General features: G+C 34.9%; 1 protein-coding gene across 1 annotated transcript; it reads right to left on the bottom strand.

Annotated features, from left to right (window-relative positions):
* Positions 1 to 594: 594 nt before the first annotated feature.
* LOC125682757 (flap endonuclease 1-like) lies at positions 595 to 14,920 on the bottom strand. The gene is made up of 13 exons (XM_048923362.2): positions 14,764 to 14,920; positions 13,590 to 13,692; positions 12,859 to 12,961; positions 12,030 to 12,093; positions 11,325 to 11,434; positions 10,435 to 10,571; positions 9,664 to 9,730; positions 9,396 to 9,527; positions 5,736 to 5,768; positions 5,575 to 5,628; positions 3,989 to 4,053; positions 3,728 to 3,842; positions 595 to 1,043 (listed from the first exon to the last, which is right to left on the bottom strand). Exons 1-13 carry the CDS (start codon positions 14,843 to 14,845, stop codon positions 978 to 980), a joined length of 1,131 nt encoding a protein of 376 aa, XP_048779319.2. The 5' UTR covers positions 14,846 to 14,920; the 3' UTR covers positions 595 to 977.
* Positions 14,921 to 15,032: the final 112 nt, after the last annotated feature.

Below are 15,032 nucleotides of genomic sequence, written 5' to 3'. Positions count from 1 at the left end.
TGAAATTAGCACAACCTATGTATGATACAAGTATTGAGTTTAATTTTTATAACTTATAAAATACACTACATAGAAGAATTTGGAAGACTGCACTAATTTTCCATTAAGAATATCCCCCCACCCCCATCATCCCAATACAGTGCACCTATATTAAAGCTTCCATTACCCGATTAATCTAAAACTAAATCACAAAATTGACCTGGTTCATTCACTGTACGGAATTGCTCAGCAATTTCATTCAGTCAGCCCACCCTAAGCAACTCAGCTACCCCTTAGTGTGTTTCTGAGATATATAGAGGTGCACTATAAAATCAACATTACCCACACCTTCAAACCATTTCGTCAATTCATGACCATGTCAAGTGCACCACCCAGGAAGATTTTTCTAACCTTGCTTAAAGTACACAAAGCATTTGTCAACCCTGTCATATGGGCACACAGCCCACTGTAAATATGGACATCATCCAACTATTGAGGGGGGACTTCTGAATGGCAATCAAAACATCAATATCTACTTAAAAAGCACAAGTTTTTTTTTTGTTGGCTTTATTTCCTTTTTCCCGTTGCCACTCTTCATTTGTACATATCCATTCATTCTCAGTTCACATGTACATGTAGCTAATGGTTAAAACAACCAAAGTTTCCCTAGTATGCACATTTCTTACAATATCATAACTTTCATATTATACAAAAACTTTTGCACTCCTCTACATCCGAGATATACATTACATGTACTAGTAGTAACATGATATTATAAGCAGCCTCGTTTGTCAAATATTATATTTCCACAGCGTTTCATTTTACTCCCGACTCCACTGAAGCATCGTTCTAAATGTATAGATAATGGTGCCTTGTTGTCAATCACTGTAAGTTCTTCCACAGTTATCACTCGTATATAATTTTGTAAAACCATAAAATCAAGAACTGATCCACGTTAAAAATCCCGCAGTCAAACTCACAACACAGAAGTCTCGTTCTTATTTGGGGCGTTTGAATCCACCTCCTTTTGCTTTCTTTTTTGCAGATCCTTTTTGTTCAGCTTGCTGAAAATGATGAGATAAAGCCTTTATTACTAAATAAACATACATGTAGGTTATGGTAAAAATATCTGGGCATATTTGTCATATTCTCCCAAAAATGTATCTGTATGAAGTTTGATGAAGGAATTCCCAATTGGTTCGTTAGGATAAAAGCAAAATCTGGTGAGGTCAAGGTCGAGGAAGGTACAGATTTATAGTACCGACTGTCCAGTAAGGGCTCTGCTACACTAGGTTTGTTACAGCGAGGCGACGATGGTGGTATATTCTTGGATCCCCTGGGAACGGGGAAAGGTCAAGGTCATTTTTAAGGTCACTGTTAAAAATCTAGATATAGTTGTCATGCTCTTTTCAGATGTATGAAGATTTATGACAATATCTTAAATAAGCTACTCAGAAATTAAATATATGCATAATCTATAAGTGTGATGTCAAGGTTGAATATCCATGTCAACTTTAATTTGCATATTTGGCACGAGTCACCAACCTCTTCGCGATGCCTTCATCCAACTTCAGATGTGTGAAAGTCCTGCTGTACAATGTTTTGGAGTTGTATTATATGATATGTGGGAGTCCTACTGTGTGATGTATTAGAGTTGTCTGACGTGTTTCATACCGATTGTTAGTCCGTTCTTGGCACACTGATTTTGAATGCGAATAATTCCGTTTACCTGATCAAGATATAGGACTCATGGCGGGTGTGACCGGTCGACAGGGGATGTTTACTCCTCCTAGGCACCTGAGTCCACCTCTAGTATATCCAGAGGTACGTGTTTGCCCAACTATCTATTTTGTATTGCTTACAGGAGTTAAGAGATTGATCACTGTTCGTTATCTTCACCTTTCATTGGAGTTGTATTATATGATGTGTGGGAGTCCTGCTGTACGATGTATTGGGAGTTGTATTATATGATGTGTGGGAGTTGTATTATATGATGTGTGGGAGTCCTGCTGTACAATACATGAAAATACTGTTGTATTTGTATGATGCATGGGAGTACTATTGTATGTTTAGAAGTACTTATGTACAATGTGCCGGATGATGTGTTGGGGTACTATTTAGTGATTTGTGCTGCAAGATATGTGAAAGTACTATAGTAAGATGTGTTGGGGTACTATTTAGTGATTGGTACTGTAAGATATGTGAAAGTACTTTTGTATGATGTGTTGGGGTACTATTTAGTGATTTGTGCTGCAAGATATGTGAAAGTACTATAGTAAGATGTGTTGGGGTACTATTTAGTGATTGGTGCTGTAAGATATGTAAAGGTACTATTGTATGTTGTGTTAGGGTACTATTTAGTGATTTGTGCTGCAAGATATGTGAAGGTACTATTATATGATGTTTTGGGGTACTATTTAGTGATTGGTGCTGTATGATATGTGAAGGTACTATTGTAAGATGTGTAGGGGTACTATTTAGTGATTTGTGCTGTAAGATATGTGAAGGTACTATTGTATGATGTGTTGGGGTACTATTTAGTGATTGGTGCTGTAAGATATGAGAAAGTACTATCATATGATGTGTTGGGGTACTATTTAGTGATTGGTGCTGTAAGATATGTGAAAGTACTATTATAAGATGTGTTGGGGTACTATTTAGTGATTGGTGCTGTATGATATGTGAAGGTACTATTATATGATGTGTTGGGGTACTATTTAGTGATTGGTGCTGTAAGATATGTGAAAGTACTATCATATGATGTGTTGGGGTACTATTTAGTGATTGGTGCTGTATGATATGTGAAGGTACTATTGTATGATGTGTTGGGGTACTATTTAGTGATTGGTACAGTAAGATATGTAAAGGTACTATTGTATGATGTGTTGGGGTACTATTTAGGGATTTGTGCTGTAAGATATGTGAAGGTACTATTGTACGATGTGTAGGGGTACTATTTAGTGATTTGTGTTGTAAGATATGTGTAGGTACTATTGTATGATGTGTTGGGGTATTATTTAGTGATTTGTGCTGTAAGATATGTGAAGGTACTATTGTATGATGTGTAGGGGTACTATTTAGTGATTTGTGTTGTAAGATATGTGTAGGTACTATTGTATGATGTGTTGGGGTACTATTTAGTGATTGGTGCTGTAAGATATGTAAAGGTACTATTGTATGATGTGTAGGAGTACTATTTAGTGATTGGTACTGTAAGATATGTGAAGGTACTATTGTATGTTGTGTAGGGGTACTGCTGTAAGATATGTGAAAGTACTATTGTAAGATGTGTAGGGGTACTATTTAGTGATTTGTGCTGTAAGATATGTGAAGGTACTATTGTATGATGTGTTGGGGTACTATTTAGTGATTGGTGCTGTAAGATATGTAAAGGTACTATTGTATGATGTGTAGGAGTACTATTTAGTGATTGGTACTGTAAGATATGTGAAGGTACTATTGTATGATGTGTTGGGGTACTATTTAGTGATTTGTGCTGTATGATATGTGAAGGTACTATTGTATGATGTGTAGGGGTACTATCTAGTGATTGGTGCTGTATGATATGTGAAGGTACTATTGTATGATGTGTAGGGGTACTATTTAGTGATTGGTGCTGTAAGATATGTGAAGGTACTATTGTATGATGTGTAGGGATACTGCTGTAAGATATGTGAAGGTACTATTGTATGATGTGTAGGGATACTGCTATATGGCATGTGGAAGCATTATTACAGGACTACGTCACCTTTCTCTTTGTTGTTGATGTGGACACAATAGAGAAGAACGAATCTAGCCTTCCTTGTGTTGTTCCCTGTTTGGCTTTCTGTAATTTCTTTATTCCATTTCTGATCCGGTCTTCACTACAATAAAAATTTCATTAGACATATAAAATATCAAGAACTACTCAAAGTGGAGACACTAATCAAAAGGAGACAACTCTTTTACATACTTCTGACACATTGGATATATTGTAAAGTAATACATTTATCGCTCCTATTATCCATACCTGAAATTTTTCTGATTAACCATGAAGTCAATAAGTCCCTCCTCATCTGGTTCTGACCATTTTAACTACACAAAAGAAAAACAGCAAGAAGCAGGCTGTACAAGTAAACTCAAATTCATTTTTCTGTGGAATTTTTTAAAATCCATAATAGAACTGTTAACAATGTATCATTTGAAATAACACAATTTAATCATTGAATTTCACAGAAAATGCACTTAGGGCTGTTCCAGAAATGATCAAATGGGAGGGTCGGGCGGCAAACGATATTTTTTTGTGTGGGTGGTCGTATTTTTTCATATTTTATTTGGTCCGTGGTTGGACTGTTCAAAATTTTTTTATTATGGGTAGTGGGTAGTTTCTATTGTTTTTTAATTTTGTGCCATGTGGGTGTTGAGTTTTCAGAATATTTTTATTGTCGCTCTTGTCGTGTTGGTTACAAAACGTCGGAGGGAAAATTGAAAACGTGCTTTCGAAATGCTGCTTTTGAAATCGGAAATCGGAAGTAACATAGAACTATTCAAGTTGTCGCTCTTTATAGCACATAACTTTCTATTTCCATTACGGTACTCTTCAAATTAGAGGTGCGTTTAGTAGGGTCCCTTGGGACGTGATGGCGTCGAACTCTGTAGATTATTACAGTTTACAGTGCATCGATCTTGGGAATATTTTGAAATCAATAGGTATTCCGTTTTCTAATAAAAATAGGCAAACCTTGATTGATTTATGCGAGGGTACCGATGCGTTGTATTTATCAGTCAGTGTGATGGTGATATAGAGGCCTCCATTAGAAGACGAACGATTCGTGGAAAAACATATCCATACCCATTTCATGATAATAGCATCGCTTGGACTCCCAATCTTTCCAACATTCCCGCCATAGACGCCTTTGATTGTTTGTTGATGTGACATCGTTTCTTCAGAACTACTGTGATATAATGTCGTACAGGCATTACCGCGTCATTGACTACTAGAATGTTTGTCCCGAAAACCTCGCGAGATTTGTACTGTTTTCATTTTTTAAAAATATTTTTGTGGTGGGTCTGGTTAGGTTATTTATAATTAGATGGGTCATTGTAAAATGAGTTTTATCAATTTGATGGGTCATGGGGCAATTTTTTATTTTTTTTTATGGGTGCTTGGTATATACAAAAGGTGCCCCCCCCCCCTTTTATTTATTTCTGGAATAGCCCTTATGGATTAAAAATCACAAATACCCTCTGTTGGAGAAGTACAACATTTGCATATTTAATGTGATTTATTCACTTAATACAATCCCATTCCATTCTCTATAATGAAATAGAACAAGTTTTACAGCTAGCACTAATTTCTCCTGATTTTATCATAATAAAACTTTATTGCAATCTGAGCTGCTGATGCACTATTTTGGCATAACCATGACTACACTCTGCTGAGTGCTTGGACAATGGATAAATAGAGCATCTGTATTTTAATGCAAACCATAAATCTGTACCCTTCCTTCAATACTACAGAACATCTGCTAGAAGTACACTTTCAGTAAGTGGGTAGGTATGTGCATTTTAGAATTGAACATGGGTTCAGAATTTGAACAATCCTAAATTAATTACCTCCAGTTCTTCGGGGTCTGTTACATCTGGTTCCTGAAACAATTTCCTGGCCTCCTAAAATTATATTAAAAATTCCACTAGATATTAGCATACAGACCAATGAGCAATAGGAATATTCTCAAATACACAAATACATTTCTTTAGAAAGAGTTTATCCTTACTTTGAACATCCAGTCTTCAGGAACAGTGTATTTCTGTAAAATCAAAAACTATATTCAACCCAGTATATTCACATTGCAAACATTTTTGCCTTCAATATATCTATCAAATGTAACGATAGCCATTTCCTCCTGACTGCCAGGCAAATGTGAACAATGTGTGTATGAATCTTAGTAAATATAGTGTGTCTATTTTAATGGCTATGAATTCGGACAGAAATGAAAGTAAATATAAAGAATACATTTCATTTTTGAAAATACATGAGAGTATGAACTGCAACACTTCATGCAGGCATACCTTTCATGAGGCACCAACACACTTTATAAAGTGTACCGGCGTAAAGCATCAAACCTCATGTTCTCGTGTATTTTCAAAAAGGAACTTTATTTCTTACATGTCAATAGAATTTAATATACGATATACACTTATGGTTGGAATTTTTTTTCCAAATTAATACAACAGACAGATTTTATTTCTAATCATTTTTACCTGCTTTTTTCATGGATTACTTCTGTTTTGAATGACTAAATATTTTTGTACACAAACTTTACTCCACACATTACCAGACCTTTATACCACGTCTGACTGATGCCAGTATTCTAGAACCAAGTTGTCAGTATTTTGAGCACTTTGTCATTATAAAAGTTGAATATAACAAAAAGTGCTAGATGGGTTGTTAAACCCTTTTTTTATATGAATAACTGTGTGTTGTAATATAAATAGGATGTTGCTGTTTACTGTTGCTTTTGTATTTTACATTTGTAGTAAGGGCTATTCCAGCAAAAAACGTATGGGGGGAGGGACGGCAGCCGATATTTTTTTGGATGGGTGGGGGTGATTTGGGAAAATATATTTGTATGGGTGGTTGTCTTCCAGGTTAAAAAAAAACATGGGTGCCTGTGAATTATGATAAAAATGAAAACGTATCACGTTACGTTTCTTACAAAAGAAGAAGAAAGCGGAGCCATCCTACATTAAGTACGGAAAAAGATTGATAAATGGGCAGATAACTCAATGTTACCATAAAACTTTCCCCCTCCGATCCAAGGCGTTACCCAACCTATATTGTACCTGTCCTAAACGACCACCTGTCTAACGCAACCAACGATCATGAGTTTTACAACCTTTTTGTGTAATTTCACCTTTATGAAACGACTGTACATTTTTTCGATTACAACACGATTCCTACTTTCGATTTCAGTCGAGCATGACTATTCTGGGAATTATCGCCCCTAACACTTTCGTTTTAAAATGCACAGGTAAATTCGGCGGTGATATTGTTTAATCGGCACTCTGAATCAATTATTATACCCAAGCTATCAATTGGTTAACGTGTAATTAACATGCAGCGTCGTGTGAGGTTAATTACCAAAATCCGAGTTGTTGTTTATTTAACAAAGTCAAGGATCAGGGAATCACGACCGTTGTTTCCGAAGGTGTGAATTTTGACAGACTTTGATATGTGCGGGGTAATTCGGATATGAAATCTCCCACCTGGTATACCATTACGTTTAACAGAGTGGAAAATTTGCCTGATTGCGATATAAATCAGGTAAATATTATGCTGGGACTGAAATTTTAAATGGAATATTCACGAGTTTCTTGTACGAGAGATAGTAGGGGGAAAAGTCAAAGGAAAAAAGTCACAATTTATATGCATGTACACTTTTTAATTTAAGGAAATATCTATGTCTTGCACTGAAGTTGCGAGAAAAGTTCTTCTCCGTTGCTTGCCTGAGTTTGTACACCGCTATACAATGCCATTTTATGTATACATATTGTAACTGATGTAATAAGACACATGTCTTTTAAAAGCAATAAAGAGAGAAACAAATCAATATATGTGAATTTAAATTGAAACTGGTGTAATATATTCATATTTTATTTAGTTTTATATCATTAAAAAAAAAACTTCTTGTTATTTCAACAATTAACAAACACCAGATCATGACATGAGTAAAAAGGACATGCACATCTAGTCCAGAAATGATATGACAATATCCCACATCATTAGTCTAGTGAAACTGTTTGTTTATAATAAGCAAACAGAGCTAGGTTTCTACAACTCACATGTTTCCAGAGTATACAAAATTAATGGCATTTTTTCTTTCATTTTATATGCTGAGATCATCCTTTTTTCTCCCTACCAAAATTGCATTGGAAACCAAAATATGTAAAAAAAAAAAAAAATAAAAAATTCTGCAATGATTGCTACCTTCATCTCCCGATGAAACAACAAAGAAAGACATTCTATTGTTTATATTTTTATGCATTTTTAAAAATATAAACTAGAATTAAGTTCTAAAATATCATATGGTTGATCCATTTGTTACGTTAAATGAAAAGTATTGAATTGTATGGGTGGTGGTGGCAGGGGAGAATCTAATTGTATGGGTGGTGGTAGCAGAGGAAAATTTAATTGTATGGGTGGCTGTCTTAAAAATAAAGTGCCTTCCCTCCCCCCCATATTTTTTTTGCTGGAATAGCCCTAATGTGTAATTATCATGATTTTACATCATTATATAAATTTGTCATATTTTATACCATAGCATTTTATAGTCCATGAGGTTCTCTCCTTGTAGAAGGTTGCCGGTGTGTACATTAATTTTGATCATGCTCTTTGTTCAATAAATTTCGTTTGAATCAAATTCTCTACATCCATACCATTTATCCCTTAATTTCCAAACAATTTGAACTTGTCAATAAATAGAATGAAAATTAAATACACCATATTGAATTAAGCAAACATTTACTTTACTAGTAATTGCACGCTGGCGGTTAAGTTCAGAGTTGTTAGAAATATCCATGAATCTTGTCGTTGACTTATTAGACACTTTCAGCTTTGATGGGTCTTTATGTTGTTTACTCTGAATGTGTCTGTAGCAGTCATTTTTGCCTGTGTGACCACATGCTGCAAAACGCCATGTGATCTGCTTTCCTCAATTGCTGAAGGCATGGCCAAAGCATTCTGTATGTGTCCTTAAATTGGGGCAATTTTTTTTCTTGTTCTGAACCCCTAAATGGGTTTGGATGTTTCCTTTGCAATCTCGTCAATCTGACATTTGCCATACATGTTTTTTAAAAAGTTACATAAATCAATATCAATGGTACACTTTAAACAATGGTACATGTAACTTCAAATGGATAAACTGGTTCCCTATTGACCTTGCTTCTCTCCTCAGTGTTGGACCAATCAGTGGGGAACCAGTTTAATTCAATTGACAAGCTGCTTTATCCTATCCATTGACAAATTTTGGAAACTTGATTTCCCCCCAGATTCATGGCAAATCATAGATTTTCAACGTGAATCCGTAGAGCATATTTTAACCTTAAAATCCGTGGAAAATACAGACAATCCGTACAAGTAAATAGCTCTGCACTACAAGCTATAGTTAATGTGATTTCCAAGAGTGTGCCTATCTACTGTACATAATTCTAGGCCCAATATCATGTTGATATTTGAGTTATCTCCCTTATTAATACATTGGGCTTTCAGTCCGATGCAACAGAGCCCGAAAAATAAGGATTTTCTCTGCAACCAAATCAAATTAAGGCATATCGGACTTTGCTGCTTTACATCTCACCATTTGTGAACTAAAGCTTATAGACTTCATCCACACCCATGCAATATACTTGCTGACATCTCTGACAAACACGCTTACCTTCGAGTCGAGATGTTTCAGAATTTCCTCAATATTTTTGTGTTGTTTAATTAGATCAATGGCTCTCTTTGGACCAATTCCTCTGATAGAATCGCAGTAATCACAGCCCAGCAAAATGCACAGATCAATAAACTGCAAAAGTAAGTCAATTTGTGCATTATTCTTCATTCAATAAAAGCTGGAATTTATGAACTGCTTTAATGTAGAGGTTCAGTTGACCTATGACATACTTTGTCATTAATCATTTTGGATAGGATATTTAATTTACCTCATCTTTGTTTAACCCCAACTCCTCTAAAACTCTGTTGTAGTAGTACTCTTTAATTGGTAACTTCCTACAAAGATCGATGTGATATGAGATCAAGAGATATAATCAAACAAAAGGATAATCGTAATAAATCTAAAAATCGGACATGTCTTCCTCCCGCGCACTTTCCAAACATTATGAAAGCTAGCTGAAAGAAAACCCAGACATCCTGGAGAAACAGTCCTTAATAATGCATCGTCAAAAATTAAAGGCATATTGTCTAACCCTTTTCATCAGTTATACCGTATATATAAGTGGAATTTTAAGTAAGACACAAATTTAGTGATTTTTCCATAAAAATGGGTATATATATCATATTTAGGGAGAGCTAATCTTAGAACTTTATAATTCCAGGAAAGATAACGGTTACCTCCAATATGGAATAAAATGTTAACGATATTCAATTTTTAATAGCAATTCCATCACTTTCACTAATAATGCCATTATTGAATCTGTGCTAAAAAAATTTGTTTCAACAGTACTTCCCACTTCATGCTGCCTTGTGAACCTGCCAAAGTATCTGCTATCTATAACACTTCTAAAAGTACTTCAATCACAAACAACTCACTTCATTGGCTGTATGGTGACATTACAAATTAATGAATATAGATGCATTTATGACACTTTATACATGATCACACAGTCAAAAGAAGGAGTAAGCGGAATGGACACCAGACCATGGCAGATTGAGACAATGTCTTGAATGCTGCATATTTCAAAAGAAAAGCTTACCTAGCTTCAGCAACAGTCAGATTCCGCAACAGAACAGTGGTACCAAATGTCAAGGCATCCATGTCTTCCGTCCCTGTGGCGAAAACTTTACCCGTTTTTACCAGGGCAGCACATTGAGCCTCTGCTTCACCTGGAGCCTGTAAAAACACTTCCAAATCAAAAACTTTACCCGCTTTTACTAAGCCTCTGTTTAACCTAGAGCTTGTAAAAGCATTTCCAAATCAAGACACCTTGGGACATGTAATTGTGAGCAATATGCAATTTCCGATATATCAACTCTTCAGTGATGGAAGCACATTCACTTCTACTGAGTGTTTGGATGGGTACAGAGTGTATATGTACATTATATGCTGTTTATATAGATGATGAAAGTTATGAAAGCAAGCATTTTGTCAATATCAACTGTTGGTATACATTAAACTGACCATGTCAAGAAGAAATTGTTTGAATTGGGCCATTGCACTAAATATATGTAATGATCATTTGCTTTCTCTTTGACACTATCAATACTTTTAACAAAAAAAGATGGTGCATTTCAAGTTTTGTTTGGGGGATATTATTCTCAAATACTCGTGAATTCACTAAATTTGTGTTTCACTGCAGGTCAGGTGGGGCATAGCAGCTGTTAATCATCCTTTAGACAATAGATGAATGCAGTAATAAGCATTTGTACCCACTGCGATTGTCAAAAATGTTTTGTGTCTCACCATTTGTATGAGTTGAACAATGGGAAACAATCATTGGGAAACTTGGAAATTTGCATATAATGAATGAATAGGTATATGTAACAAAAGATCCTAGAAAAAATGCCTCACATTTCATTCATTAGCAAGGTTTGGAATGGAATGACTTTACAAATCAGTATTAAACAGTCAGTATGGTGTACTTACATTGATATAAGGAATTCCCATAAACTTCAGCAATTCTTTACATTCTTCATTGTGCTGCTTTGAAACTTTTACCAGTCTTCTATTAAATTTTTCTATGTTCTCTTCATCACCTAATGACAAAAAAATTGAATTTAGCATTCTGTAAAACTGGTGGGAAAAAAATTCTGCAATTAAATTCTATTTTTGTAACTGTTTAGTGTACCTTTATAAATTATATAGTGATGAGTTTAAGTGAGTGTACTGTTTTATATAAAGCTCAGTAAGACTTAGTCATACTTTACTAACAGATTTACTATTAAGACAATAAAAGTTAGACATTCATTTTTGTCAAACTGTAAAATATATGGGAGAATGGAGATTGAAATTATTTCCCCCAATAAACGATGGAACGTCAGTTCTGCACTATTTTGTGCTTGTGATTTTCTGCTTCAAAGTACACACACACAAAAATTTCTGTCACATATTTTCAAATAAAACTTGACCTGAGAATTGGCTGATCAATATTTTGAGAACTTAACATTTGACATTCAGTAATGCATGTGCTGGAGAATACTTGTATCACTTACACTGTACTATGAAGAAAGTTGTAGAGATGAAAAACTTTCCCAAAAGTTGAAAACAACACAACCAGATGATATAGATCTCCATTTTCAGGTCAACATTATGTTGTTTGATGGGATAACTTTTGGATCCTGTGTGACTTACCTGCTTCTTCTGCTTTTTCCAGCTGTTTCTGAGCCTCTTCTCTTCTTTCCTTTCGCTTGGCAAGCTAATAATAGAGAAATTTCACAAGACATTATATATCATATACATCCATTTCTACAATTTTATAGCCAACTAGAAAACTGATATACTCAACTAGGGTACAGCCAAATGCTCAAATTTGGGACTGGTTTTTTTTTTTCAAATGCAAAATGGCCTTGACCACAAACTTTACAGATGTATTTCTCTAGTTATTAGCAATACACAAAATGACACTATCTATTTACCATCCACACATTCTCAGAGTGGGTAATCTGTTTGTAATAAGTCAATGTTTGGACTTAAAAGACTAATTGTCAATTTCATTAAAAGAATCATAATTTGTATTTGTTCAAATATTAGATCCCTGGGTCAAAACAATGTGAACATCATTAAATGATAATGAAGTATTGTACAAAATTTCAAGGTTATCCTATAAGCCATATAGGAGGAAAGTGTTCACAAGCTATTTTACATCCATCACTCTTCTTAGATTCACTACAACTTTTAGAAAAATAATTGGATCCTCACATCCCAACAACATGCACATCTATAAATAACAAAGAAGCATTGTACAAAGTTTCAAGTCTATCTGATAAGCCACACAGGAGAAGCGTTCAAAACATTGTGTGACAGAGAACTACAAATACAATGTCTGCCCCCCTGGAAGAGGGGAACATAATAACAGTTCCTACATCTACAACTGTATATGGTATGTCCATTTTTCTAAACATATGCCACTACTTGTACGTCTTTGCAAGTAAAAATACAATATGAAGCTGTAGTTTCTTACCTCACCTGATTTCATTTCTGGGGGTTTACCATCAAATACATACACTGGTTTCATACCATTCTCCACCATACGGATAGTTCTGTAGAACATTCCCATCAAATGACTGGAATCAAAAGACTTCAAAATTAGTCATCATCCTAAAAATATTGCCATATCAAAACTAATGGAAACGATTCTAGCTAAGCACAGGGAGCAATGAAAACGCTATATGTTTGAAAAGTTTAAACTTTACTTATTTTCAGTTTTCAGACAATTAACAAATTAGCTTTACAATTTAGATCAATGCTTCTTGGCTTCAATACTGGCATGGAGGGGTCAATGATGCAAGAGGAAACCCGAGTACCTGGAGGTGTCCAAGTGGGGGGGGGGGGGGGGGGGACAATACCATCTCACATGTACAACAACTGCCCATCCCGAGGATCTAACTCTAGTTGTAGCGGTGATAACCACTATGCTATCAATAACTGGATATTTAAGCAAAGGGCTATTGCTAGGCAGTATCAATATGACATTTCTAAAATCAGTGTGCCACAAGGAAATTACGAAGTGACATTTAGAACAAGTGGAAAAGTGACCTCTGACGGTATAACAATCTTTACAGTACGTCTCAAGTATAAACATGGCCAACATTTTGTACAGTTTAAATCAAATTTGTTTGAATTTTTCTGGTGATCAGTTTTATAGTCGTCTTCAAGATCTATCACTATCTATTTATTGATCTACATATGTACCTTGTAGTCTCTCCATCTTCACTCATTAAGTTGCTCCCATCTTGTCTTACAGCAATCAGGAACTGGTATATACACATGGATGCATCGACAGCTACTTTTCGGCCTAAAATACACAAATCACACTCTAAGTGTACATCTGACATGAGATTCTACTGCTACATCAGCCTATCACAATATCCAGCTAAGTACATTATAAAAGTCATCTCACATGTTACATGTATATCAACTACAACATTTATTGGAAGTGAAAGTACCCTTGCTCAAAAATGACCTACTGTACCTAGTACTACCTAGATGTATATACAAAAAGGAAATTACACCAAATTATTTTCAGTAATTCATTATTTTCATATTCAGAAGAATAAGTGCATTCAGAGAAATACAATGCGTGTGATGAGAAAATAAACTGAAAAAGTTAGAATTCCGTGCGATTTACTATAAGTTCGGCATTTTACCTTTCTTGGGCCTCTAGATGTCTTACAAAATGAGGTGACGCATGCACTTAAGTCATTGTTTATCATAGAAGGCGAATTTGACAGCGAAAGGATGTATCATTTGAAATGAGGACGATTATCATTGATTCAGTGTGGAATTGAATGGTTTCAATTGGATTCACTTGCGAAATCATTCATGGATCGATTTACTTCAAGTTTTTAAATGATTCAAATCAAATGTAACCTAAAATAAATTCGAAACCAAAGCATGACTGATGAAGGCTTGGACAGAAACGAGGGGAACAAGAAAGACCGATTATATAAATAACCCACAGGTTTCCAAAGAAATTAGTCATATCTAATGCTGAAGTGTTCTAGGGGAATTATAGTTTTTGGTCAGTCGTCAGAAAAATCGATCAAGAAAATTTCTGAGTTAGGGAGTTACCTTGGTACCCTAAGCAGCCTTTTGAGGGGGAGGGGGGACTTATCAGTATCAACTGAGCCAATGTTTAAACAATAATATCAAATTTCTAATCAAATGCCTAGAATTCTGTGTTATTTTATATCATAAATAGATATTGATTATTGTAAATTATTCTCTTTGTAAGCTTCTATTGAAGTTTGCAGTGCATTACATATGAATGAACTCCGATCTTATGGAAGACTTAACATGGCTGATTATAAATATTAGTATTACACGACCATACCCTCATGAAATTCACAGTAGGGTTGCATCTTACCAAAATAATTCTTGAATTCATTTTCTTTCATGGCGGATGGGGCATAATCACCCAGTAATTTTGATAAACCAAGAATCCCCATGTTTTCTGCTTTTGTTTACTTCTGCTGACAACACGGTTTACCCGCCAAAATAATTTTAGAAGTAAAGCTAGCGATTTAACAAAAACTTGGATTTTTAAAAAAATAATATCAGACAAATGCCATCAAATTAATTATATTTAGAATATAATGAATTGACATATTCTTTTTGCATGAAATTAAACCTTGA

The sequence above is a fragment of the Ostrea edulis genome, chromosome 1 (assembly GCF_947568905.1).
Source record: "Ostrea edulis chromosome 1, xbOstEdul1.1, whole genome shotgun sequence".
In the NCBI taxonomy this organism is placed as follows: Eukaryota; Metazoa; Mollusca; class Bivalvia; order Ostreida; family Ostreidae; genus Ostrea; species Ostrea edulis.
Note: the sequence above shows the minus strand (reverse complement) of the source record. Positions and strands in the feature narration are given on the sequence as shown.